General features: G+C 37.2%; 1 protein-coding gene across 10 annotated transcripts in view; it reads left to right on the top strand.

The window, feature by feature from the left end:
• The window catches only part of PTPRM (protein tyrosine phosphatase, receptor type M), a 422,377-nt gene that overhangs the window by 138,240 nt on the left and 257,090 nt on the right, over positions 1-27,047 (top strand). For all 10 annotated transcript variants that reach the window (XM_027676337.1, XM_027676347.1, XM_027676366.1 and 7 more), the window contains exons 4-5: positions 11,194-11,272; positions 14,272-14,387. In XM_027676337.1, coding sequence (XP_027532138.1) covers positions 11,194-11,272; positions 14,272-14,387 — 195 coding nt within the window. The remainder of the gene's footprint in view (positions 1-11,193; positions 11,273-14,271; positions 14,388-27,047) is intronic.

Raw genomic sequence — 27,047 nt, forward strand, 5'->3', positions numbered from 1 at the left:
AAAACACAGATGTTATTGAGGCTCCTCCATCTTCACTTGCAGTTTAGAAAGTTTTGTTTGGATTTTATTTGGTCCCTTGTATTGAGTATTGTCACCATACTTATGGTGTAAAGATTTCTGAAGACAAGCTGTCCCAAAGATATGGGTTCTTTGACAGTAGACCTCCCTAGGAAGTACAATATTGCTCTTCCACCATGTTTTCTCAGGGGGGGACATCTTAATTCCTACATCAATGCCCCGATTATCAGTGTCGTGTGTGGCAGAGTCTTGCTTCTGTTCCTGCATGTGCGGTTCCAGGTGACTAGGTTTCTCATGATGAGTTTGTCAGTGTCCACTCTGAGGTACTCTAGGAGGTTATAGTGGACTTCTTTCTGTAGCTGCAGCAACTGATATATGAGGATGTGTCTCAAGTGAACTGAACCCATTCCTTTTGAACCCTTTTTCTTCTAAGGAAAAAAAAAAGCTGAAGGACTTCCCAGAGTTTTTACCACTGTGATTGTTTCACCCGTAATGAAACAGAAAGTTCTGGTCCAAAAGATGAATTTGGAGTGCCAGGACCATACTACTTTTGGAACTTGGGATACACTATCAGTGGATGCAATATTTGAAGACCCAGAAGAACACACCCATTAATTTTCCCTTGCCTCCTGTCGTGTGTGCCTAGGTTGTAGACGGGTTATTCACAGGGTCCACGTTTGTATCCAGTGTTCTGCCCAAGATAGCTAGGAATTGCTACAGCTGCATTGTTGGGGCTTCCTGGAGAGGATTCAGGGTAAGCTTATGAACATCTCAGCAAAATTCATGATATTGATCTCCTATACTTGGCTGCAGGCTCGACAAGATAATAACTGGTGCCTTTTCCAGGAGGGCAGGCATATTAGCAGAGCTGAGGTTCACTTCAGCCATATGGGAGAAGCTGTGTCCTACCTGACTCTGGAGCATGAAGCTATATCCTGATGACAAAGTCCAAGTGTGGTTTAGCCATACCTTTACATCTCTGAGGCTGAAAGATTTTGTTGCCTGTCTGAGTTTAAGGAGTGTTTAGATGATGCTCTTAGTCATATGGTTTGGTTTTAGATAGTACTGTGAGGAGCAGGGAGTTGGAATTGATGATCTTTAAGTATCTTTTCCAACTCGAGATACTCCATGATTCTCTGGCCTTACAGCAAGACCTCACATTACCAATTTGATGCCACTGTTGAGGACACCCTCCAGTGATGCTAAAAAGCCTTTCTATGTTGCCTGAAGTAGTGAGGACCAGCCTGTGTGGTTAGCCTCGGTGTACGGTCGGAGAAGAGTATAGAGCATCCCACAGACAATTTCATGACAGACATTGGATATAACTTTGAGTGATTTGTAACATGGAATCTACTGGAGGATTTTTATGAACATGCTGGGTTATTCAGGAGCACTGAATACTGGGCAAATGTGTGAATGTGTCACTTATGCCCGAGTCTGGACCGTAGTGTCCCCATCTGTGGAGTGAATTAGTGGAGGAGCTTCCAATTTCCTTCTTCTGAAAGGAGTCTGGTTTTTATGCAACAGAATTGCTCTGCAAATCATCAGTCAGGAAAGAAGAGGGTTGTACTGCAAAGCCTCACTGTAGCTCTGAACCAAAAGGCTATGTGGGCAGGGGAATTTTAATAGAAGCAGCGTTTACTCTGACTATTAATTGTAAGGTAAATTAACATATTCATAAAAATACATGCAAGCTCCAACAGTTTCAAATATTATTACTAATGTTATTAGTAATAATCTGTGTCAGATTTCTAACAGTGTGATACATCTAACTGATGTCTGAGTAATATGGGCACTTGGCCACAGAAATAGAAAGATAACCTTTCTCGTACTCTTCCTTCTCGAAACCTGCCATCTGGACTGTTCGCCCTTACTCATAGGTGAACCCTTATATGCTTGGATGGGGTACTGCAGTTTGGCAAATTACCATGCATCATCTGATAATAGGTGCCTGAGCCTGTCTGTCATGGGTTCCATGTGCTCTCTTTGCCTCTGGAAATGTAGAAATTCTTGCATAATCTTTCTTTCACTGAGGAGTACAGTAAGTCATTTTCTTTGCATTTGCTGCATCTAGTCTGAAATAATACCTGGTTAGGTACTGGAATTTAGCCAAAGATGTGCCAAAACATCTTATGCTATGTTAATATCCATGGTGGTGCAAGGAATCACGGTTAAATACTGTTTAACTTCACAGGTTTTATTGTAGATAAGCTAATTTACTCTTGAGGAAGCGCTGTCACCATTTTGACAGCTTATGGTCAATTGTCTCCATTTTGGTTGCGTGCATCCTTTCAGAAATCTGTGATGCAATTTCCTCACTCATCTGCTGACACTCAAGATTTTTCATTGTTTCTGAACTCTTCCTCCGTTTCCACAGAGTCAGTCGTGGGGGGAGGCAGCTGTGCAAGCAGCTGGGATAAGGGCAGGAAGAGGAGAGAGAGTATATGTGCGTTTTGTGAGAGTGTGCCTCCAAGTTAGGTGACAGCTCAGATGACTGCATGAATGGTGGGAGAAGGCAGAGGACCCATCTGACAGGTGTCCAGTACCCAGTCTGTTTCCTAAGCTGCTATTCATTTGATTCCTAAACTCCAACCTCTTTTGGCACAAATCCCTGTATTCCTCACAAAACCTCCAAAATGTACAAGGCTTTCTCCCAGTGATTTTCGGAGGTTGTCTGGCCTTATTGAACAAAATTAAGAGAAGTCCACTAAGAAAATTTTTAAGGGCCTTTTAGATTCTTGTATATGAAGGATGATAAGTTCGTGATGAGTAATCTTCGAGAGAAGATGTGGCATTAGTAGATGAAGGGACAAAGCAATGTAATCATTCTTTGTTGTGTTTTAAATCTCATAATCCATGTATCCATCTGCATGTCTGTGAATGCCTTATAATTCCATTCCATTAATGGAACACATAAAAGATGTCTAGCTGCAAATGAAACCAAAATGTACTACAGAACTCTGAGGACCAATTATATATGATAACATTTCAGAGTTATTTATACAGTTGAGAATTTTTAAAAACACAGTGTGATGTGTCTGTTTTGCTGCTGGTTTATGAAAAACATAGGCGAAATAACTCCCACTAATGGTAGCTGACTACAAATCAGATTAGGTAGTATGGAGTGACTTTTAATCCAACTTCTAAAGATTTATTTGTTTAAAGCATGTATTATGAATGCGTACATGCAAAGCATTCAAAAAATTTAATAATTAACAGTACTTTATTATTGTATCGCCAGTTGTCCAAGCTTTTTAATACCTTTCAGGTTGGGTTTACATTTAGAATGGACTTTGTAGAATTACAGTCTCCGAACAAAGTAATTAATTTCTTTTAGTGTACCCTTTTGTTTTTACTAGGTAGTTATTTTTGTGTGTTTCACCCCATGTGAAAGATGTATTACATATATAAATCACAATTATAACCTGCAGGTAACAACATTAATTCTTGTTTACTTACTGATTATTTAAACTTAAATTGTCAAATATTCTTATATTAAGGATATATTTAATTCCATAATTAATGGTCTTCTAAATACCACTGCTTAACATCTGCCATTGACTTTAGGGTATGTCTGTGTTGCAGTCCAGTTAGTGATTACAGTATAGTTGCAGTAACATGGATTCAAGCTTCCAAACACCTTCTGAGGGTCAAAGATAATCAGCACAGCTTGTTCTTTTCTGCTGTGCCTCCTGGTCTCTGAGCTATTTGTTTCGAAGCTGCTGTATTTCTACAGGAACTAGTCTTACTTTTGTATTATAAAATCACTTTAGGAGTGCTCCCCTGAGAGAGCATTGCCTTCTTCTTTTTATCATTGGTCATGGGAGAAATTGTTTGCTTTACTGAGCTATTGTCTGCTTGGTGCATCTTAAGCAAGAGCATCATGGAGTATATCGTGCCTTTAGAGACAGCCTGCAAACAAAACAAGGTTTCACATAATTGCTAAGACCTTCACCCTCCTCCTTACTTGAATAGAATTAGAATGTATACAGAAAAAGAGGACTAAACGTTATGTAGATTTCTATGGTTAGTTGTGAGATTGTTTTTAGATTTTTGGGGAGCAGTCTTAGCAGGCTGAGAGGCTCTAAAATTATGCTTTGACAAATCCTGAAAAGGCAGCTCCTCTAGTCAGGAGAGGGTGGGAGGGTTTGAGGCTTTTTTGGTGTATGTTTTTATTTTCTTCTAGGTTTTGATTTCTTTTTCTCATTTGGATTTCTTAGTAGGAATCTGTTGATTAGCAAATCTGTTCATTTCAGGCTTATTTTCTTGTTTTGTGTGTTTGGGGTGAAGGAATAATTATTTTTTTTTATTTTTCCCTAGATTAGTTAATGATTCTCAGACCAATTAGTAGTATTTAAAATATATTTTATGTTTTCGAAGTATTGCCATTTTGGAACATTACAATATGCAAAATGTGACTACTGGGTTGAGTCTGGTGAGCGGCTTTGTGTTCCCTGCTTCTAACCCTGCAAGCAAGCAATTTAGCACAGCACCGTTGCAAGCTACACACCATCCTCCTATCAGTTTTTGTATTTTGAATTATTTGCTTTGTACTTTGCTGGGAGTCAGTCATCGCAGCAGTGAACTGAAACAAACCTTGATTAAATAAAACAACAAACTCTGCAGACTTGAAATCCAGAGATGGAATTGAAAGGATTAAAAATAACTTCCAGTAGAGTAATGCAACTGTCTATGCCACTGCACCATCTTTAGACATAAATTCCTATGAAGTTGGAATGAAGAAATGGGATAAGAGCCTGACAGTAATTCCTGATCTTTTTTAGTAAGGACACAAAGGAGTTACGCGGTTTCACTTCACACAGAGATGAGATTTACCCTTTACCATTCTGACACTTTACACTGTAAATTAGGAGTTCAGGGAATAAGAAGCAGTAGATCCAACCTACCTTTTCAAATCTGGACTTAAACTTTCATTTGTTTCATAACCTGCTTTGTACATGCTTTGCTTGGAGTTTCGCTCATGGAATGTACTTAAGTCATCAACCAGGACAGAGAATTAAGCTTCTTGTGCAGTAAAGGTCAGGCGCACATTCTCCTATGTTTTGTATGTTGCATTCAACTGCACACATACAGTTCCTGAACTGCACTTTGAACTCCAGAGAAACTTTGAAATGCATATTGCATTTGGAATCAAAAACCTGTGTTAGGCATCTTAAATAGCTCTTCTTCATTGACTTGGGTGCTTTGGGAATAGTTATTTTGAGAAAGATGCACCAGGGCAAACCACATATCTAAATTTAAAAACCCCAGCAGTCTAAAAATGGCCAAGAGTCAGCAGGCATGTGCTGTCTGCCATATACACAAGGCTCTGTTATTTTCTCCTGTCCCTTATTCCTAAATCAGGAAAGCTTCTTGGCCTTCAGAAGAGAAATATTAAGACAACAACTGGTTTAAAAACAAAAAGAGAAGAATAAGATTTAGTAAGCCTTAATGTCAGGAGCTCAATTTTCAGTCTTTCTTGCTTATAAGAGATTACTTTGTAGTCTCTGATTGGCAGCAGCCACTAAAATGTTGTTTGGTGTGCTTGAGTGCACATGTGAATGCCAAGTGCCAGTTGTGTAGGAGTGAGAGGTGAGGAGGGAAATGGCATGAAGCGAATTCCCAGCCAGGGAGGCCCGAACACATTTTAGGTAGCCCAAGTCAATAAGTTGTGATGGGCTTTTGTGGGGCCTGGGAAGGACCAGGTCAGGAGCCTTCCTTCACATGGCTTTGATGAGGAAACAGCCACTGTGATTGTGGCCTGGTGATAAAGCAGGTATGAGTCAGAAAGGGAAGAAGAACTCAACCCACAGGGTGCAAGTCAGTGCCAGTTTTCTGGAGAGAAACTGTTCCCAACACCTTGTAAAATACAGTCGAAGAAAGGCACTCTGTGCAGTAAAGCAGAACAGGCAAAGAGGAAGCGTGGTGATACGGGCAGCGTGTGGTACAGCACTGCCTTCTTGCTGGGGATGCAGCGGGGTGGGATTGCAGCCTGAAGCAGCCTTCTTAATACTCCTTTCTCTTTCTTGTTTTTGCAAAGTGCTATTTTTAAGTCATGTGAAGTAGAGAGTGTTTATGTTAGGTACAATCCACCTTTTGACTAAAAGCGTTGTAATTTTGCAACAACAAAGGCAGGAATTTACTGAGTGAGGTTGTGTGGCAACAAAACCTGTTTATTTCTATTGTTCTTTGGAGCAGACGGGTTATCTTGAGTTGCACATTTTCAGCAGTAAGCGTTTATGTTGGTGAACAGACCTCCTTTCTTTGTATATATGTAGCAAGGGGAAATGGCAGGAATGAAAAGCTAATTTTGCTCTTCACTGAAGCAGGGAGGATCAGGGACAGTGCAGTGCTAAGCTGCTTCCCTGGTTCCTGTTTGGCAGGCCTGCAACAGGGAGAACGGTGTTTTACAGCTTTGAGGGCAGTGTTCAGCAGAGTTTTTCCTGAGCAAATGAATTCAGTGTTTTAACCAGTTGTTTCCGGACTGATAAGGTGGTGGAATAATAGGCAAAAAATCCAAAGGCCGCCCAGTCTGACGTTGCTGGAGTGTTGTCTCTATTTTGACTGGAACCTTTTACATTGCCTGCGGGAGTTGTGTCAGCCATGAGAAAAGGCAAAGTTTGGAGGGACAAGTAAAAATGTTAACATTTACCAGGCAAGCTACTTTTCAAATGTGAAATGATGGAGAGAACTGGATGTGAAATAAGTTTCTATGTTTCATTTCTGGTGGAATTACTAGCAAAACTGATCCAGATTTGTGAAGAGTCTTGATATCCCTAATGTAAGGTTTTCAGTGAATAAATGAGCTGTTGGAAGTGTTTCTAGGTCCCTTCCTGAGCACACTCTCACAGTGTGCTTGCTAGAACTTTCAGAAACATGTCATGCATACGATCAAATTCTTTTTTTAGTGCAAAAGAGAAAATGTTAGATAAGGAGATATTTGAGTCCATAATCATCATTTATCAGTTTAAATAAAACAAAATACCAGATTTGTATACAGCAGCTGATAGTATTTCACAGCTTGTGAACAGAAGAGGGATTATATTACTATACTTAGAATAGCTGGCATGTTCATAGAATCATAGAACGGTTTAAGTTTGAAGGGACCTTAAAGATCATCTCATTCCAACCCCCTGCCACGGGCAGGAGCACCTTTCACTAAACCAGGTTGTTTGAAGCCCCATCCAGCCTGGCCTTGAACATTTCCAGGGATGGGGCACAACTTTGTGCCTCACCACCCTTACAGTGAAGAGTTTCATTCTTACATCTAATCTAAATCTACCCTCTTTCAGTTTAAAGCCAGCACACTTTGTCCTATCACTCCATGGCCTTGTCCAAAGTCCCTCCCCAGCTCTCTTCTAGGTCCCTTTTAGGTACTGGAAGGCCGTAGTGAGATCTCCATTATATATATATGGGTATAGTGTACCTGTAATGTGGTATCCCATAATGAGGCCAAGTTGGATGAGGCTCTGAGCAATCTGGTCTAGTGAAAGGTGTCCCTGCCTGTGGCAGGGAATTGGAACTAGATGATCTTTAAGGTCCCTTCCAACCCAAACCATTCTATGATTCTATGATCCCTGAAGTCTTCTCTTCTCCAGGCTGAACAACCCCAACTCTCTCAGCCTGTCTTCATAGGAGAGGTGCTCCAGCCCTCTGATCAAATCCGTGGCCCTCCTCTGGACTTGCTACAATAGGTTTCACATCCCTTTATGTCGGGGGGTCCCAGAGCTGGATGCTGTGCTCCAGATGGGGTCTTACCAAAGTGGAGTAGAGAGGGAGAACTGATCTATTGGCCATCCTCTTTTGATGCAGCCCAGGATGCAGTTGGCTTTCTGGGCTGCAGGTGCATGTGGCTGGATCATACTGACTTTCTTATCCAGCAACACCCCCAAGTCCTTCTCATCAGGGCTACACTCATTCCATTCTCTGCCTAGTCTGTATTTGTGTATATTTGTTCTTTTGTATATGAAGTAAAAGGTACATCAGCAATGTCCCTTGGACCATGGTGCATCACTATTGGCTGTAGTGCCTCTTTCCATTTACTAAAAATGGCATATTTCATGTCAGAAGAGACTAAAAGTTACCATTATTAAAGTTGATATTAGCTTGGCTATTGCTTTTAATGGAGACATGGTTAAACTGACAGTATTTCAATTTGTAATACTTTTCTTTGGAACATACTCATAATGTCAATAATTGTAATTCAGTTGTATGTCCAACTGGCAGTTTCTTGATACATTGTCTGATTTATTTGTGGCAATGACATTTTTGGTATGTTGTCTAGAGATACAGCAGGGTATTTTAGACCAGTCTTTGAGTCTTTCTCTGCTGTTGTCATAAGCAGTTCTGATTCAGTTGTTTCATGGTTGTAGTTTCTGCCTGTGAACTGAAGGAATGGCTTTGTGTTTAGAATTTACAAGCTGCTTTTTGTCTGTGAGTGTATTGCAATACTGAAATACTTCAGGCCTGTTGGAGAGCCTGTAGTTAAGCTCCCCTTTTGTGAATTACAGAAATTATATTGAGATCTACTCAGGTATTGCATATGTTTTCTTTCCTAAAGCTCAGATTATTGGTCCTGCTGGAAGACAGGTAGTTCTTTAGAAAAGACACTATTATGCAACATTTAAAAAAAATAGTAAAGTCCTTGTTATCCGGCAGTAATATTTTTTGCAGAAAACTAAAGATTGGTTTGGCTGGCTGCTCCACAGGTGTGCATGTGCCGGTTCCTCATGGGGTTTTTTTAGAACTTAGTTTGTCTAAAAGTTGAGAACCTGAAAAGACCTGCTTTGCTCTGCAGTGATGGGATCATGGATCTGGTAGGCCTTTCAGATGGCTTTGCGCAGATCTTCCTATACTGAGAGCTCCATAAGAAAGAGAGGTTTTATTTTTTAAAAACGTTATGTTTCAATAAAAAACAGAAATTTAATTGTTGGGGTATTTTTCTTCTTAACAGAGAAAACTCAAAGCCACTAGAGAATGCAGAAAACAAATCAGTAACTGTCCCCAGCCCTCTGTTTTTACAGGCAGGTCTTTGCTTTCACAGCTGGATTCGGTTATCTCAGGGACTTTCTTTATGGCAGAGTATTTCCCTGGGAAACGTTCCACCATTTCTGAGACCTGTCTGTCTGCTCCCTGTTCTTCACTACTGTGTTGTAACATCTCTGCACTAAGTGCAGGTTCCCAGAGCTATGCCATGGTTCTCATACCCTATGGTCTTTCAGATGTTCTGTGTTTTGAATGGGCTTGGTAGCTCTTTGGTAATAGTGCAATCTCCACCTTCTTCCAAGGGCACCAGCATAATTATTTTTTTTCAGAGATCGTAACACAAATGGAGAACCTGCAACTCGGTCACATTTGTTAATAGAGAGAAATGCTTGTTCTTTGTTCAAAGTTCAGCGAGTGACAACAGGAGCTGCATTCTGGGTCTCGCACTGCCATCAAAACTTGGGGTTACTTTGTGTACATCACCTCTCTCTGTATTTTCATTTCAAAACAGTTAAAAGAGCAGTTAAGAGAGAAAGGTTACTGAATTCAAGTTATTCTTTATGCATCTCTGCTTTTTTTTTCTTCTTAGGAACTTCTGTTTCCCAAGATAGTTCTTAAGGACCAGTTTCACCAGGAGATGTTTTTGCTTTGTAGGAAAGAGATCTTTTGAAATTTTGAGTAGTCTTGGTTTGGATCCTCTACTGAATGCTGGAAGCCAAATCTGTACCCCATTCAACCTGTTACTGTGGATCAGTAATACCAACTTTAAACACCAGTAGAGTGCCATCCGGCATTTAGAGAGTCACAGGCTGAGGATTGTGACTGAGCAATCCTTTTCTGGCAGACCTTGCTTCTGAATAATTTGTTTGGTGACATTTGGACTTTGCTCATTGCCACCTTTCATTTTCCTTGTTGCCGCGTGATTCACCTATGGGCAACATTGGCACTGTAGGTTGAAATTCTTATGTGGACAGGAGGCAGAACTAGAATGAAAAGTATTTTTGATACATGGAGTTAAAGCCATATTTACAGCAATTTCACTCCAGGGAGACTGGGACAGAGAAATGTACACAGTTTAGGAAGTTGATATGTGGGAGAGAACAACAGGATCGGTGTCCACAGGTAAAGCAATGAGAAAGAAGTGAGAAGGAATAGGCAAGAGGGTGTGAAGATTTTTCTCACCTCAAGGTTTTTTTTAAAATCCCAATCAGTTCTCTGACTGTTTATTCAACATCAGGAAATTGTGATATATTATGGAACTGTATATTATCCTTGTAATACGTTTGCATTCTGTATCATTCTCTTTCTGCTGAAAGAACATAGTGTCTACATCTACTCCAAGGTCAAGTACAGCATGTCTGTGAAAAATAGTTTCTAAACTTTGTCCTCCTCAGTGTACTTCCTGAGATTAGTTACAAGAGGCAATTAGAGTTAACTTCCCAAGCAAAAGGGGAGTATTAAAAAAAAAAAAGAAGAAATCACAATCTGGATTTTAGCATGAACTTCTTGAACAATGGTTTGGAAATGTACCTGCTCACATTACTGACATATTTTCTTCTATTCCATATAAACATTCTTGGTATGTTCAAAGATAAGGCTGCCAAAGTTTGGAGAGGTTTACTTTAGAGTGTGCTTAATTCAAATGACAAGAACGGTCCATTTATTTTGTGACCTATTTATAGCCATTAAACAAACCGTGGCAAATGGATCTGCTTTACTTAATTCTCTACATTTGGTGGAAGATTAACAGCATGGAAAATACATTCCTGAAAATAGGTATGTTTGTGTCTGATACTCTGCAAATCTCTGTATACTACAGAACTGTAATTTTTAAAATAAAAGCAGTTTATTCTGCAAGACAGAGAACTGAAAATAAAATACCAATCTTAATACTTAAGGTGATTATTAGATAACTACTTTGGCAGACCACATATTGGGGAGATTTGGTTATATCTACTGTGAGCTATATATGATCCCAGTTGTAAATCTCTAAAAGTGAGGTAAACATGAAAAAATGTTCTGGTTAATTTTAATGATATGAACAACACATTTTGGGGGTTTTATGATTGTATTTTGTTTTCAGGGTGTTCTCAACACGTTAAAAGTGTTGATGTATTTTTATATAACAGAATATTTTTATATTCCTTGTGTTGCAAAGCAACTAACTGAAGTTCTCTTTTTGCTTCTCAGGTTGTTTTTGAAGTGATTACTTCAGGTCACCCAGGATATGTGGCTATTGATGAAGTGAAAGTTTTAGGACATCCATGTAGTAAGTACCTATCTTCTGTTGTAAAGCCAGACCCCTAAAATGAATGTGCCACTATGTTTCCATAAATGTGGAGCAAAACATAAGGAAAATGTGAGAAAGCAGTGTCACTGCTGTAAATATAGGCTGAGTAGGTACAAAGTGTTGCACACACTAACATAGCATCATTGCACCTTATTGACTTTAAAGACATCTGTCTTATATGCACCTTGTGTACAGCACTTTGCATGAATCCCAGACCCCAGCTGGACCGTGTAGCGACTCCTTTAGAACAAAATCACCAAGTCATTATGATTCTATGATTCTAAGATTTGTGAATGAGTTTTCTGTCTGCATCAAAAATTCAGTACAGCCACAAGCTGAGACACTAGTGAGAACAGATGAGCAACACAAGAGCTGAATATATGTACAATTATTGTTTCCAGGGCTTGGAAGGAAGAAAACTCGGTTGAGGGCTGAGGCTTTGCTTAGCAAGGCTGCTCAGGGTACTTCCCAAGGTTCATGGCTCCATTTCTGCACTGTTCTACTTCCTAATGTACATTTTCTTTTTCCATTATTAAGGATATATAATACTTAACTATTCTAAATTCTCTTAAAACTGATGTCAAAACCAAACCTTGTAAATCAAGCTTTAATATAATAATCCAGATGTAATTGAACAGACTACTTAAATAACTTATTAATTCATGTATATACTGTTGGTTAAATAAGGTGTATTAAGATCATACATGAAGTAGTAGGTTGTAGTCTTACTGACCAAATGACTGAGTGGAAGAAGACACCAACTTCTCTGTAATTGTTCTTCTTATATAATTTTGATCTTGCATGCATTTATTGTGGCTATAGGTAGGAGCTGTGATTCGAAATAAAAAGTACTGTTAGTACTGGAGCACCTCATAAAAATGGTTTTAGCGTTAGTGGCAAGAAGACACACATTTCTTCAAGCACAAGAGACAGTTATGCAGAATCAGCAGCTGTTATTTCTGAATCACTTAGTTCTAATAAACACAGCAGGCTCTCATGTTGTTAGACAATATATGTGCTTCTGCATTTTGAATTTATATCTTTGGTTCAGGTAGGGTAAGTCTAAAGCAGCATTTTAGCAGCTAACTATTTTTTGTATACAGATTTTGAGAGGTTTGGTCTGTGCATTTGTACCAATCCATTCTCAAAACCTGCAAGTAGCTCTTGTTATTGTGGAGACTGAGTTATAGCCCCTAGTATGTAGAGTTCTAACGTGATAGTGTTGAAATGCAAAAGCTTTAATGAAAAGTTCTTTGATGAAGTAATTAAAATGTTAGAAATTAAGACATCAAACCAGTTAAATTGTCTACAAGAAAATTGAAAAAGTGTGAAAATTGGAATAGAACTACTCTGTGTCTAAAACTTGGCAAAGTTCACAGTGCTGTTCTTTCTGTATATTGCCAGAAAAAATACTTTTGGAATTATTAACTCTTTAAAGAAAGAATTTAAATGCAAAAAATGTTGGATAGGCAATCCCTTGTGTAGTACAAAGACCAGGCAGATGTCAAGTTGTGAGCACGTAAAAATGAAAGGGATGAATTGTGGTGGGTGGGTAATTTTTCTTGTGTGTGTGTGTTTGCTTGTTTGTTTGTTTGTTTTTAAAACCTAATGCCCTTCTCCACTTAGACCATACCTGGTAATTCAATAAAGTTAGTTTTCCAGAGTTTAAGAAGACTCAGAAAAAAATAAAATCGAGTGGGGTAAAAGCAGAAGTTAAAAAAAAAGTGCCTGAGAATGGGGGAATATGCTGAAGAATTTTACTGCAGAGTATGGTATTAATAGTTTGATAGAGAGAGAAGAGGATGACTCTGGCCTAAAGTCTGTCTGTCCTGACTGGGAAGTGTTTAAGAAAAAAAAAACAACAGTATTTGTAATCAATTTGCCATAAGGATCATTATCATGAAAATATTTCATACTTTGAAATTAATTTGGGCTATTCTATTCCATTTCCTCCTTCTTATGCTGCCTTGCACTGGATATTTATCAACTTTTTCTTGGATTATAGTAGCTGGTTATTTATAAATTCCTTAAAACTGCAATTTGTCCCAGTAATAAGGTCTTTTAAAAAATATCAACACTTTAAATGGTTGTGATGCTCTGCTAGAAAATAGATGTTTAGTTTGCTAGTCTAATGCTAGTACTAAGGTCAAAAAGCAATGTTCAGAGCCTGGCTTATCTGTTAGTATAGACAGTGCAAGAAGTCTGCCTGACTGCAGTAGGATTTGAATGGTTGGGGAATACTGTGTCTTAAAGGATAAGTTTCTGTATCAAGTATATATGTTTTTCTGTGTCGTGGTTCACTCCTTATAGTAAAACAAAAATACACACGCTCTCTTTCCTCCTTTAGTGGATATAGTTGTTGTTTGAAGATCAATTTCATTTTTTAGGTTATTTATAGGTATATTTCCTTAACTTTTACTGGGATTGTTTTCTCTTTCTAAATGAAAAATAAGCATTTGTATGGAGAATGTATTGTGCTTTGTTTTTTTTCTGCAATGTTGTTGAAAATAATTGCATTTAAAGAATACAGGTGTAGTTGGTGTTCTGTTAGTATTTTAGCTGTTTGTTGTGCTACATTTCTGCATTTTGTAATCTCTTCTGTAGACACTGTGCTTGGTTGAAAAGAAAAACCTGTTCCCTTGATAACATCACTTAACTTCTTACGGTCTTTTCTAGTTGGTAGTGTAAGCATATAACAGGTTTTCCTTTGAAACATTATTAGTTTCCAATATGATCTTTATTAATAGAATGTTATTAGAAAAGGGATGCTGAGCTAAGATAATTTACACAGCAGGAACAATTAAACAGCGCCCTTCTATTCTGCTTTTTCCCAGGTACAGAAGTAAACCAACCTAGAATCTAATGTGTAGTCAGTGAACTGAATCTTTTAAAGCACAACTGTTTCATTTGCTTGGTGTTTTTTTCGTAGCAAGTACTTTCGTCTTGCATAACTTCAATACTTTTATCTTTTCCAACAGCAAAAACTCCTCATTTCTTGCGTCTTCAGAGTGTGGAAGTCAATGCAGGACAGTTTGCTACTTTTCAGTGCACTGCCAATGGTGGAACAGACTCAGGTGACAGACTCTGGTTACAGGTAATTTCTTTCTTTCCTGATGCACTGAGATCTAGAGAGAGGAGAGACTCTTGAGAGAAACGTAGAACATGAAAAATTATAGGGCTCTCCTTTTCATCAATATTAGATTTTAGGGTGCCTTTGAACTGCTGCATAGTAGGTATTCTGTTGTAGAAAATGATACTGGAAGATTTTTCGCTCTTGTTTCAGTGGAATGCCTTATTAAAAATAAAGGTACTGTTTTTCCTACATGTGGCAATCATGAGTAAAGGCGAAATCCCCAAGGAGGAGCACATGACTTTCTTACAATGTCTGTGCTGGCCAACTGCAGTATTACACATAATGATTTTTTTTAATTTACCTCTGTCTCTGCTTAGTATTTTCAGCTAAAATTGCATTGTTACTCTTTAAGTCTAGAGAAAACCAGTATGACAGTCAAATCTGACCTTCTCTATTATAGAGCCAAAGAATCTTACTTATATTCATTGAGTCCATTATTTATTACTTAATCAGTAAAGTAGCTTCTAGATGGGTGTCAGATCTTGGTTCAAAGTATTGCTCCAACTACTTTTCTTTCAGTGAAGACATTCTCCCTTTACCCAGATGTGTAGTCTTCTATCAAAAATATGCCTTTTTTACTTGATCTCTTTTAGTAATGGGCATGCAGATTTAACTGCTGTCTTGCTACCATCATTACAGAGTTGTTCCCTACAGCAAACAATAGTCAGTATTTGAACTTAGCATTAGGTGTATACCAACCTCCATATCCCAGTGATTTCCATACATGGAAAACATGCTAGAACTGAGACATTGTCTATGAGAAGGAAGTGAGGGCAATTAAAATAAATGAAACAGTGCCTAAGGAGATCAGTCAGATGAAGCTGCAGTTAGTGGAGAAGGAGGAATAAGAGAATTTGAAGCAATGGTAACAGGTGGGACTTAGAAATGAAATGCTCTATTTTTGCTGTTTAAACAATTTTAGGCTTTTACTATAGTTTTCTTTTAACATTGCATTTGTATTTCATAAATTATTCATGTAAGTGTGACAGGTTAAACAGCTGAGTACTTATATGTAATCTAGCACACACAAAAAAATAAGTAAAACCACTTGAAAAGGAAAGACATATTTATCTGTATATGAATGATGAACTGTTATGTCTATTCAGAAAGAGCCTGATCAAATACAGTAGAAGGCAATGAAAATCTGCTTTGGTTTTATTTGGGTTTTATTTTCAACCTCTGTGCTGATATAAGGCTGATATTTCTCTAGCACCTTTAAAGACAATATTACACTTTTGAATTGGTAGAATTAGACTCCTGTGTTTCCTAAGCCACCAAGATTTTTTAAAAGAATGATTTTTCCACTCAAGAAAAGGGTTTAGCATGTATGATAAAATAATGGGTTGCTATTTCATCAGTGATATCGTTTGTAGAACCTTTGAACTTTTGCATAATTCTCTATTGTGAAATTGAAGGTAGAATTCAACATAGGGAAATCCTTGTTCCATTCAGTTTTTCCATGTGTTTCAGGACAGTATCAGCTTTAATTTTTTTTCGTGGAGTTTAGGACACACATAAATTCTTTACAAGGCTGGAATGTAATTTCTTTATTGTAGAAATTAAATATCCTTCTAGGTTTTATGTAATGTAAAACAATTTTCTTAACAGCAGTAACAATTCCCGAATATCTTTGCTGAGCTTAGTTAATTCAATTCCTTGTTTATGCATGATTATGAGATTTCTTTTTCTATAGGGAGGATAAGAAAGTAGTGACAGATTGACTTTTTGAGGAATTTTATCTTGCTGCAGGGCCACTGTGTATTTATTCTGCCTAGACAATTAGAGGTCCCTCTGGTAATCAGTCCAAGGTTGTGTATATTCCAGGTGTGCCTTTGCATAAGAACATTTTAGAAGTTGACAGGATCTCCTGGACAGCTTGGATTTATTTTTGTACTTGTTTGCCAGTTTCCACAGATGTCTGCTGCAACTTACAGTAAGACTGAACAAACAGCTCTGTGTGTGGGATGCTGCAAATCAAGGCTATGAGATACAGTTCCCTAAAGGATTAGCTTTATTTTAGCATACTGGGTCATTATGACCTATATTTTATATATATGGGTCCTTTCCAACTCAGCATATTCAGTGATACTGAATTCAGTGGTTATCAGGTGATTAATCTCCCAGACCTTGCAGTTCTCCATCAGTCAGCTGACTGGCTATCTGGTTTCATGGTGTGATATTGAGGAATTTTTTATATGCCTGCATATGACATCTCATGACGCAGCCAGAGGACCATGAGTATAATGCAGCTGTCTGTAATAGCTGTCAAAGAACGTGGCATCTTCTACATCACATGACTGGTCAAATGGACATTAAAGATACTTTCGTTCCTGGTAGCGCTAGAACCAATATGAAACTACAGAACATCTCAGTGAAAGAAATTCTTATATGCACTAGAGCCAGAATAAAATGAACACCATTCTCTGGAAACCTTTCCAGTAGCACTCAGGTCATAGGGATTCAGGTTTTAGTGGTACTATGAACAAATCATGCAATCTCTCTGGTATGTCTGGTTTGTTCACCAGTAATACTAAGCCTTTTCTACTATCCTTTTGGTGTTTTGTTTAATTACATTTATAAAACCTTAAGGGGAAATAATAGTAAATAAATAAATACAGTTGAGTGATTTTATCAGGGGCTTCTTAGCATTTCTTCCATGTAAGTCAAATCAGGATGCTTAATCTGTCTGGGTGTGGCAATTCCAGAATAGTGTGAGATAATGTGCTCCCAAATGACTTCCGGTACCTATCATTTTTTTTTTTTGGATTGACATTGTTAGTCTGAAGTACAGGTAAATTGCCAGGGTGAAATCACAAACTCACTGAATTCAGTGACATTTCTGCTCTTTCCACTGGTGGCAGGATTTTGCTCCTTTACTTCTATCTCTTTTATATAGTACCTCTCCACTTCTATGCACCAGACTTCAAGTTTAGTAGGACACATTTTTCTGGTGATCAAATATTTTACTTTTTTCAGTCTGTTAGACTGTGAGTGATATATGTTCCTTAAAACAAATGAACAGTTTTAAGTTGATTGGTTATTTTAGTATCCTTGTCTTTGACGAGTAGTTTTGGAAACAGGATGGATGTTCTCGGTTTAATAATGCCAAGGGCTTGAAGCAGTCCTGAGTGAAATCTGTAGATCATATTTTTCACGCTCCCCCCTCCCCCCCTGCCTTTTCAAACCTATCCCACTCTTATTTCCTAAGTCTGTTAATTTCTGGAGTATTATGAAAGTTTTTGAAATTGAAAGGGCAATGAGGGAATCACAGTTGGTACAATAGCTGCCCAAATTAGACCACTGAGGCATGAAATTTGTTTCGTGATGCTGTGATCAGTATTTACTCTTTCGAGAAGGGGAAGAAAGCAAGCTGTTTACCCATTGCGTAGTGTAGTGCTTTGTAAGAAAAACATTGTTCTTCAACCCATTAGACAGACATGCACCCTGGTGCATGAACTACAATTGCAAGCTTGTCAGATAATTTGAAAACAAGCTGTGGGTATTTTCAGTGATACCATTTCAGGTTAAAGTCAAATGAAAGAACACAACAGAGTATCATACAAGTTTGTTATTTTGGGGGTTTTTTTGGTATTTTTTTGTTTTTGTTATTGTAATGAGGGTCCAGTTATAAATAAGGTCATTTGTTAGATTGTCTGTTTATGAATTCAGGTCCCTATTAGCTAACGTTCTAAACATAAAAATACCTTAAAAATAAATCTGAATGTCTACAATTAATAGATGCGTCCAATCTGCTTTAATTTTTTCATATTTGTGGGCAATAATGGTTATTGCCAGTATGGGATGACTCTTTCTCTTCTAAAGAATAATTGAACAAAAATGTCGTTCCTATGCTCTTTCCTTTGCTCCCACGGTGGAAAGAAATGAACAGGTGCAACACAGAAAAGTTAATGGTCAAATGAAAGCAGCTCAGACAATGTCTTCTGAAAATCCTGTGTTAGTATTTAGTAAATTGTGGAAACACAAATCTGTGTTATAGGAGAGAGGAGGTAGAATTCTTTTTTGGAAGTAACATGCTTTTGGTGCAGCCTATGGGCTGCAAACAACTGGCTTGTTTTTCCTTAGCTGCTCAGGCCTGGCTCCTTCTCTTCATTTTCCTATCTTCATCTGCTGCTTCTCCTGATTTGCAGTGGGTTCATTCAGTTCCCTCTGTATGCTACTTGTTTTTACAACGATATAGAGTGTGACTTCAGGGAAATTGCTGTCACATGATACCCCGGTATTATGAAATTCCATTTTAATATCTTTCCCAACACAATCTTTTTACATTAATTTCTAAAGATTTATCGTAGTGTCACCAAATGTGGCATTTTTCAGACATGTGCCTTGACTCAGTGTGGGTAGCCTTTCTTGGGAGAGGTTCCCCCAACAATGGAAAGCTGCAGTTGATGAGAAAGAGAGGTCATCACTTCACTGAAGTTATTTTTTCTAGCTTCGTTCTAAAATATGGTTGAAATGTAAACAACTATTTTAAAATGTAATTCTCAAACACATAACTTTTATTGCAAAAATAGGGAACTAAGAGTAAAAATTTGTTGGAGGGAAGCGAATAGCAATAGGATCTCAGGATATGTCTGACAGCTGCAGTAAGGGTTTCATCAGATTTACCAATAGCAAGAGACTAATGGTTGTTCTGTGATAGAAGGGGAGAGGGTGAAATCTGTCATACCTGTGGTTTATGCATGCAGAACACATACTGTGTTATTTGCAACCAAGAAACTAAGAACAGTATCACTCCCGTGGCCAATCTCTCCTCTACCCCATGTAAAGAGTTTATTACCTGTTAATCCAGGATTTGGCTTTTCTTCTTGTCTTTCCTGAAAGGTGTCTTTCACCCTATTCAGTGTATCTTTTTTTGTATCTTCAGTAATCTTTTGCTGAAGGTATGAAGGGTGTCTAAGATTTTATTCATCTATGCATTATTTATTATTTTTTCAAAGGAAGAGATATAGTCCTGTGTCAGAGGGAGTTCTGGAAAGCAAATTGTTTTTTGTTTTCCTCGGGAATACACACATACACAAATGAGAGGTATCAAACACATCCTTGTAAGAATGTAGAACCATCCTGACAGATGATGAAAATAAAATATATTGAGAAGACATACAAAATAGTTTGTGTGTGTGCGCGCTTGTGTTTGTTTACATAAATTGCATAAAATATCCTAGAACATGAACCAAAAGTCCTGGAGTTTCATAAGAATTTCTTTGTTGTGCTGTAAACTCTCTGAGACTGTCGCATAATTACCATTTTCGTTGCCAAGTTTTGAAGTACTTGAGGAAAAAAATGTTTCAGCCATTTTTGAGTAGTAAGATAATGAAACACTATTTTACCTGTTAGATTAAATCATATGCATATGTAACAACTTGATAACACAAACAGATGGAACTATTAAAGTAAACTGTACGATGGGTTGGGATGGAAGACATTCTTTTGAATATTAAAATGTTTGGGATTTGATCAATAGGTGTATTTGTGTGCTACAGGAATGCACAAGAACATTCTCCTCCTGCTCTTAAATAGCACAGTCTTCTGAGGCTGGCCAAACCACATTGTGCTCAGCAAATTGTCTTGAGTCCATTGCCTTGAGAAGAGCTTTAATGACATCAGTCAACTTAGAGATTTTGCCAAGATTACATGCATCCTGAATGTGCATCGTGATGTGGTTTTTTGTAGATAAGCTGAGATGATATTACTTTGGAAGGATAATTAATGTCCTGTAGGAAAGGACACTAACCATTACTGCATAGATGAAAGTTAAACTTTTTTTTAAATTCTGGTGACCATTTAATATTATTTCCAGGTTTTGATATGTTAATTTCTTTGTGTCCCCATCTCCACTCCAGTATATATTTAGTGGCTTTCTTGCAGTATATATTCTATATTTTCTATTAATTGATGTTAATCAGTTGTTTTTCAGTAATTGCATAGTAATCTTACTATATGGCATAAAAACTTCCGTGAAGAACAGAATATAGGAGGCTTGTGATCTGTATCATATTCATGTTAGCCGATATCTAAGGAGCTGTGATATTTGATGAAAACTTTTGCTTTGTTATGAATAATCTGATGCCTAGTGGGAGAAATTAATTCATAGTGGAGTGTTAAGGATAAATCCCAGTGAATATAGGAAAGAAACAAAAAGTCATCTTGAAATCAATCTATCTATCTGTGAAGTGTTTTGATTTCCGTGGTGTTTTAGAGCTGACCAGCAGAAACACCAGCCTGGTGTTTTTATTAGTAAACCATGGGCAACGGCATTTACAGAATGTGTTTGGAGTGCAGTGGTAATGTACGTTAAGGGTGACTTTCTTTCTTGGACGTGGTCTTTTCCATTATAAATTAGCTTCAGTGACACTAAGTGGTACATCAGGTGCTGTGTACTCTTATCTCACTTATACTGTGACCAGTGAAATGCACAGCTGAAAAAACTCAGATGCCTGGTGGTGCCATAGCTACTCTGGGTCTGTATTCTAGCCTTACATGACTTGTATAAGATGGTGCCACTGTAATAGTGGAAGCAAAAAGAAGCCTTATATTCTCCTGCTCAGAAACACTACAAAAGCCTGGCCAGCAAAGCTGCTCTACAGGGTAAGCCTCCCAGTCCACCCAGACTGCAATGCCTGGCACAAAAGTCAAATGGTGGTAACCACAAAGAACTGTCAGTGAGTTTTGTTATTAATACTAAAATAATGCAGATGAGGGTAAACGGAAGAATAAATGTCACTCCTATCCTCATGTACCAGCTCCACCATTCCTAAATGGTGTGAAAGCAAGTGTTATCCAAAATAGTTGAAGTCTGGTGAAAATACCTGCAGAAGCATCTGTGAAGTTTTATGACATTACTCAAAATCTGTAAACTCTTCCATGAGCACAACAGACCACATTGGTAGTGATGCCAAAAAAGAAACTAAGAACAAATTGTGAGCAAATTTGATTATTTCATTTCAAAGATTATTTTTTTTCAAGAAAAGTAAGCAACCCTTGATTTAGTAGGAAAAAAGTACTGTAGATGGAGAGGTGTTTATTTCTGTAGTGGTGCCAGTCATCCATCAGGTAATGATAATGGGTGGTGTCCTCCAAAGGCCTTCTTTCAGCACCTGTCTAGCAGAAGTGGAGTCTGCTCTGCCAAGAGTGTGCTTGTGACACTGAAATACGCATTTAGTTTTCAGCTACTATACCAACTGATCCTGCTTTTGATGATATTTAGAGTCTGGAAACCTTTAATAGAGGCATTAACATTTTTGTCTTGAAAAAGCCTTTTTATCACAAAAATATTATTCTTAATCCTCTATTTCTTTGGTAATCTGCTGTGACCAAAAGAGATTTTGGGGAAAAAATAAATCCGAAAATTAATGAACTTTAGAAATTTTTCTTTTAGAAGTAAACTGGAAACTCTATTAAATCCACTAGGACCTTGGTTACTGACAACAGCGAAAAACCTTAAGAGACCTGGAGACTACTTGGCAAAGTTTGTTTTCAAGTAACCTGAAAAATTAGTAGATTTTGATCTTCCACGTTTACTGAGGATGCTCTGTTGCACATTATATCTATAAAGAGTGTCAGAAGTACCACATAAGACAGCCATTAGTATTTTTATATAGCAAGGATGATATAAAACTTGGATTCTGGACCAAAAGCTTTTGGTAACAGGTAGTTGTTCTTGCCTCTTCTTTTTTTTTTTTTTCCCCTGTTTTGGATCTGTGTCTAAGGTATTCAGAAACTGCCAAATATTAATGAATTGGCTGTACACAGTGATTTGCAGAAAATTTGCTTACCTGCAGATATATATGGACATATGCAAGTCAGAGGGGATATACGTAAACCTATCCCTTTATTCCATCTTCATCCAAGCCCGTATATATTCTAATTTGATAAAGTGACCTATAATAAAAGTTATTCTGGGATTACCTTTATCAGTTAAACCTTTTTGAAATTCTTGTCTGATTTTAAAATCAGTGGGATGTTTTATAGGTTGGACTCGATGATCTCAGAGGTCTTTTCCAACCTAATTGATTCGGTGATTCTGTGTTAGTTTTCCAGTTAGTCTGCAGTGTTAAATTATATAGTATATGGTGATTAGCCAGATCCAAGATAATGGAATTACTGACCTCTGTCACAGGGAGCTGGTTAAATTCAACTTGATTTTCAAGACCATGGTAGGCATCCTGTTTCTGGACCCCAAAGACCTCCTTGATGTGAAGCACTGTTCAGCAGCAGTAAAATCAGTTAAAGACACATAAGAATTAGCCAACTGATGAAATAAATTCAACAAGCTTTCTACAGTATATCTTGGACCTTTGGGAGAAAGAAACAATGACCATGAATACTCTAGGCAAAATGTACAAACTTACTGCTAGGAGGTACCATGTTCAAACTGGAGTTCAGCAGAAGCTTCTTTTTTTAAGAGTAAGGACTGTGGAAACTGTTTTGAGGCAAGGAGAACCAAAATAAAGTTTAAATTAAATCCAAGTTAAGATGATGGGAAGAAAACAGAGCATTGGGGAAGTTTTGGGGGTGGGAGCTGTTAAACTATGACTTAGTTAGTGACTCGCTCAGTAATTAAGACCAAAATACCTCTAGCCAAACCCCTCTGTTAGCTTCCCTGTTACATGAACCAGTATGTGGTTATGACTGCTGTGGTTGTCTTTATTCAAAATTACAATCTCACTGTTGAAAGTTTACTACAGCTGGCTTTAACCATAGGCCTGCCTCTCTTCTCACCATTCATTCCTCCCATTTGGAAGCATCTTTTCAAGAGGCCACAGCTGAGTCCTTAAGAGGGCATGGTTTCTCATCATCAAATATATGTGTTCTTTCTTAGCTGCTTCTTCCTTACCTGCTTTGTAGGACTCTGTATCACTTTGGTTTTGACTGTTATTCTGATTGTTTTACGTTTTGGAATAGACTTCAGGTGGTCCCCAGAACTTGCATATTGTACTTTCTTCATCCCAATGCTGCTTTTCTTCCCAAGAAAACACTTTCCCAGTGATGGCAATATGGGACATTAGCGCACTGGTTTTTAAGTCTCCTGTTATGTAGTTGCATAGAAAAGGCAAATACCTGAATTACAATACTTTGTGTTGTGTGTAGGGATGAAAATTATGCTAATAAACTGTACTTTCTCATTTTCTCCTCCTCACTCTGATCCTTCTCAGCCCCCCCATAAGCCTGGCATCTGCAGAACGCCAAGCCAGAGTATTTAAAATTCTGTGTATGTTCTCTTCAGTTTTTAGCAAGGTGTTCATCCTAATTCTTGGAATTTTAAATACAAATAAAAGGATGATAAGAAGTACTAAGTGTTGCATACTTTAAAGAATTAGGATACAGTATTAGATTAAGTGACTATAAGTAGGGCTTCAAGTTCAAGAAAATGCTTAGCAGATGCGTGGGTCGTTGCCAGAATTTCTATCCAAAGTATTAAACTCCCAGTTAGAGAAAGATTTCCTGATGCTCTGTTTTTTCCAGATGTTTCTGAGGATGTAGTTTCCTACAGGTCATTTTGTATTCTACTGTGTCCTATTAAAGATGAATCCAAAAAAGATTTAGAATTTTACATATTTTGTGAGCACTGATAAATTGTTAGAGAATATTAACTCTTCTCAGCTTCTCTGAATTTAATGTAAAAATAAAAAATAGATTGAACAGGGGTTTGGTTATTGGCTTTGTTTTGGTTTTTTCCTTTTGTAAGTACAGAGTAACTGTTTTGGGTAAATTACACTGAGTTTGATGACTCCAGAAAATTCATTGTCTTTGTTTACTTTCTGTGTAAATATATCTTCAAATAGATGTCAGTGCTTAATATTTGATAACGTGACTACTCGGATGTGTAACTTCAGTAGTATTTTACAGTATTACCTGACAGCTCCAGCCAGTATTTAGGTTTAGTCATAATAAACAGAGATTTCCGGAGAGCTGTGTGATTTGAAGAAAAGATTCAGTTATCAAACATTAAAATACTGAAAGCTGAAATCTTTCTTGAAAGGTGAAATAATAACAGTTTGCTTGCATGCCCATTAGTTCCACATGCAGAGTGCAATTCTGGCTCATAGCAGAATAATTCCAAATAGGACAATAATAATCTTCTTCCAGCTAGGCCTCATTATTTGAATGAAATATACTTGTTAACTTACACAGATGGAATAAATACAAGATAATCACAGGATCTGTGATGGCTCTAATCTAGACTGACAAACAGTTGTCTTGGTTATGAAAGCAATTCTAGAAATTCAGAGGTAGAGCCAACTGTCTTAGTTACTGGAATTATATGAACTCTGCAAAGCAATTTTCTTGAGGTATTAATTACTATTTGATTTAGATTTTATGCATATTTTAAACAAAATTACTTCTGGCCTTGCTGATGTTATTTGAGATCCCACTGGTATAACTCTAATCACAATTTTATAAATGTGCCTATTTGAAAGTGGGCTAATACAAACCCTTTCTTTTATTGAATGTATGAAAAACTGCTTAATCTACCTGTATGGACAGAGGGTGACTGATGTTTCCTTTTAACTCTCTTCTTGCAAAACTGTTGATACATGCCTTGAGAGTGATTAATGCAGTGATAGTGCTGGATATAACATCCCAGAAGTTCAATTCTTTTGAATTAGTCCTGCATTTTTGTTAAAAGTATTTCCGAAAGGTTTAATATATAGATTGTATAAATGAAATTGCTGTTCATTTAAAAGACTTAGAGTTAGTTTATTGCCTAAAAGAACCTGTAAGTCTAATTTAAATAACCATCAACCTATTTCTTTTCATTCTAACTTGCCCAAGATGGAAAAATAATGTGCATTTTAAAGTACTTTAAGCTGTCTCTGTATGCATTTAATATGCTGGTACTAGGAATATGGATTTTCAAGCGGTGTATATCCTGAGGTTTAATTAAGATTATTTTTTATATCCCTATATATTAAATAACTCATTGTTTAATAGAAAAATTATTCTTACAACTGATTTACTAATAAATATTTTCATAAGTTGGCTTAAGCAGCATTTTTGAATATGTGTATTTGGTATTTTTTTAAACACTTTCTCTGAGCATTTGAAAACTCACAGGTTGCTCAGCAGCCCAGTGGAATCTGTTATTTTCATTTTTGGATCTCTGCATTTTGTAATATTTATTTCGTGGTCATAATTCTGCTCTAAGAAGGTTAGATAGCTCTCCCCTGGGGACGTGGCCTTTGCAGTCAAAGCAGGTCTAGAATTAAATGATTTCGGCAGTCTCCTCTTTCCAAAGCATGAAGTTCACACAGTTCTCCGAGTCCCAGAGGCAGGAAAAGCCTTAATCAGTAGTAAAGCCCCAGCCTTTCATGTGGCAAATCAGGGCTAAAGTAAAGAAAGTAAAAGAACCATATTTATTTTTGAATTAAAAGAACCATATTTATTTTTGAATTCTATTTAAAACAAAGAAATAGGCCCCACCCAGAAAACAGGATACTACAAATTTGCTCCAACAAGCTGTTCTAATGGGTCTTAATATGAGCACCATAGTGTTGCATTGTAAATCATGAATTTTATACTGTTTTCTGGAATGGGATTAGTAAATTACAGACTTGTCATTCTTTTGTATAATTTTCAGTAAAATACGATGTATTTGTGAAGACTCAGGCTTTCATATAAAAAGTGGGAGTTTGCAAGATCTACTGGTAAATTTCAGAATCTCTTAAAAAAACTGAGATTAAAGTTTTAATGACCATAATCAGTAAAACAGTATATCATAAGCAAACTCTTATTTATGAGATTTCAGATTGTTGCATTAGTGAGTGCTAAAAACTTTTTTTTTTGGATGCTACTAAAAATAATTCTTCATTAAAAAAAATTGTAACGGGATGTGCTAATATGTTTAATAAACAAATGTTCACTTGATATGTTATTTTTGGCCATTTTAAATGAAATAGCTGTTGACAGTTAGCACTGAGAGCTTGTAATTTATCATACAATGAGCTTAAATGGGCCTGTTAAATACTGGAAAAGAAAATATTATTGCATTCTCCTCCAAATTTAGTTAACTAACCCATAAAAGTAACCACTGATATACCTGGGTAGCTTACTGAAGTCACTGCAATGTCAGAGAGAACAAAACGTGAATCACAAATAAGGGCAGCAAAGCTTGACATGTGGCTATAGTTACAACGGAAACAATTCTATATTCATGTTATCAAATTATAAATAACTTTTTTCCAGATGAAAAATAGTCTTTTGCCATTTTTCCATTGCTGAAATAAGAGTTTGGGAGAGGTTGTAGCTGTGGGATTTATTTTTTTTTCCTGTGCAGCCTTTTTAATTCCCTTCTTCCATGCCTATGGATTGAACTTTTCTTATACTTGAATTCATTACCTTCCTTACTGTTCCTTTATGCTTAGGCTTAAATCAGTTAGGCAGCTCTCCTACTCATTTTCTGTTGTCCCAAAAGAAAGGGAAGACTTGTTCTCTTTGGCTGTATTTTTTCTGGTGGAAAAAGCAATGATGTTTCTTAGTCTTTGTCTGTTCCAGACACTATGTTTTCCTTGAAAATATTTTTCCCAAAGAGACTAAAGAAAAAAATTGGGTTTTTTTTCTCCTTTTAGTTCTAGTAGAAAATGTCATGCTAGTGATTTCTAT

This window comes from Neopelma chrysocephalum, unplaced genomic scaffold (genome assembly GCF_003984885.1).
Source record: "Neopelma chrysocephalum unplaced genomic scaffold, ASM398488v2 Primary Assembly neopelma1_22, whole genome shotgun sequence".
Taxonomy (NCBI): Eukaryota; Metazoa; Chordata; class Aves; order Passeriformes; family Pipridae; genus Neopelma; species Neopelma chrysocephalum.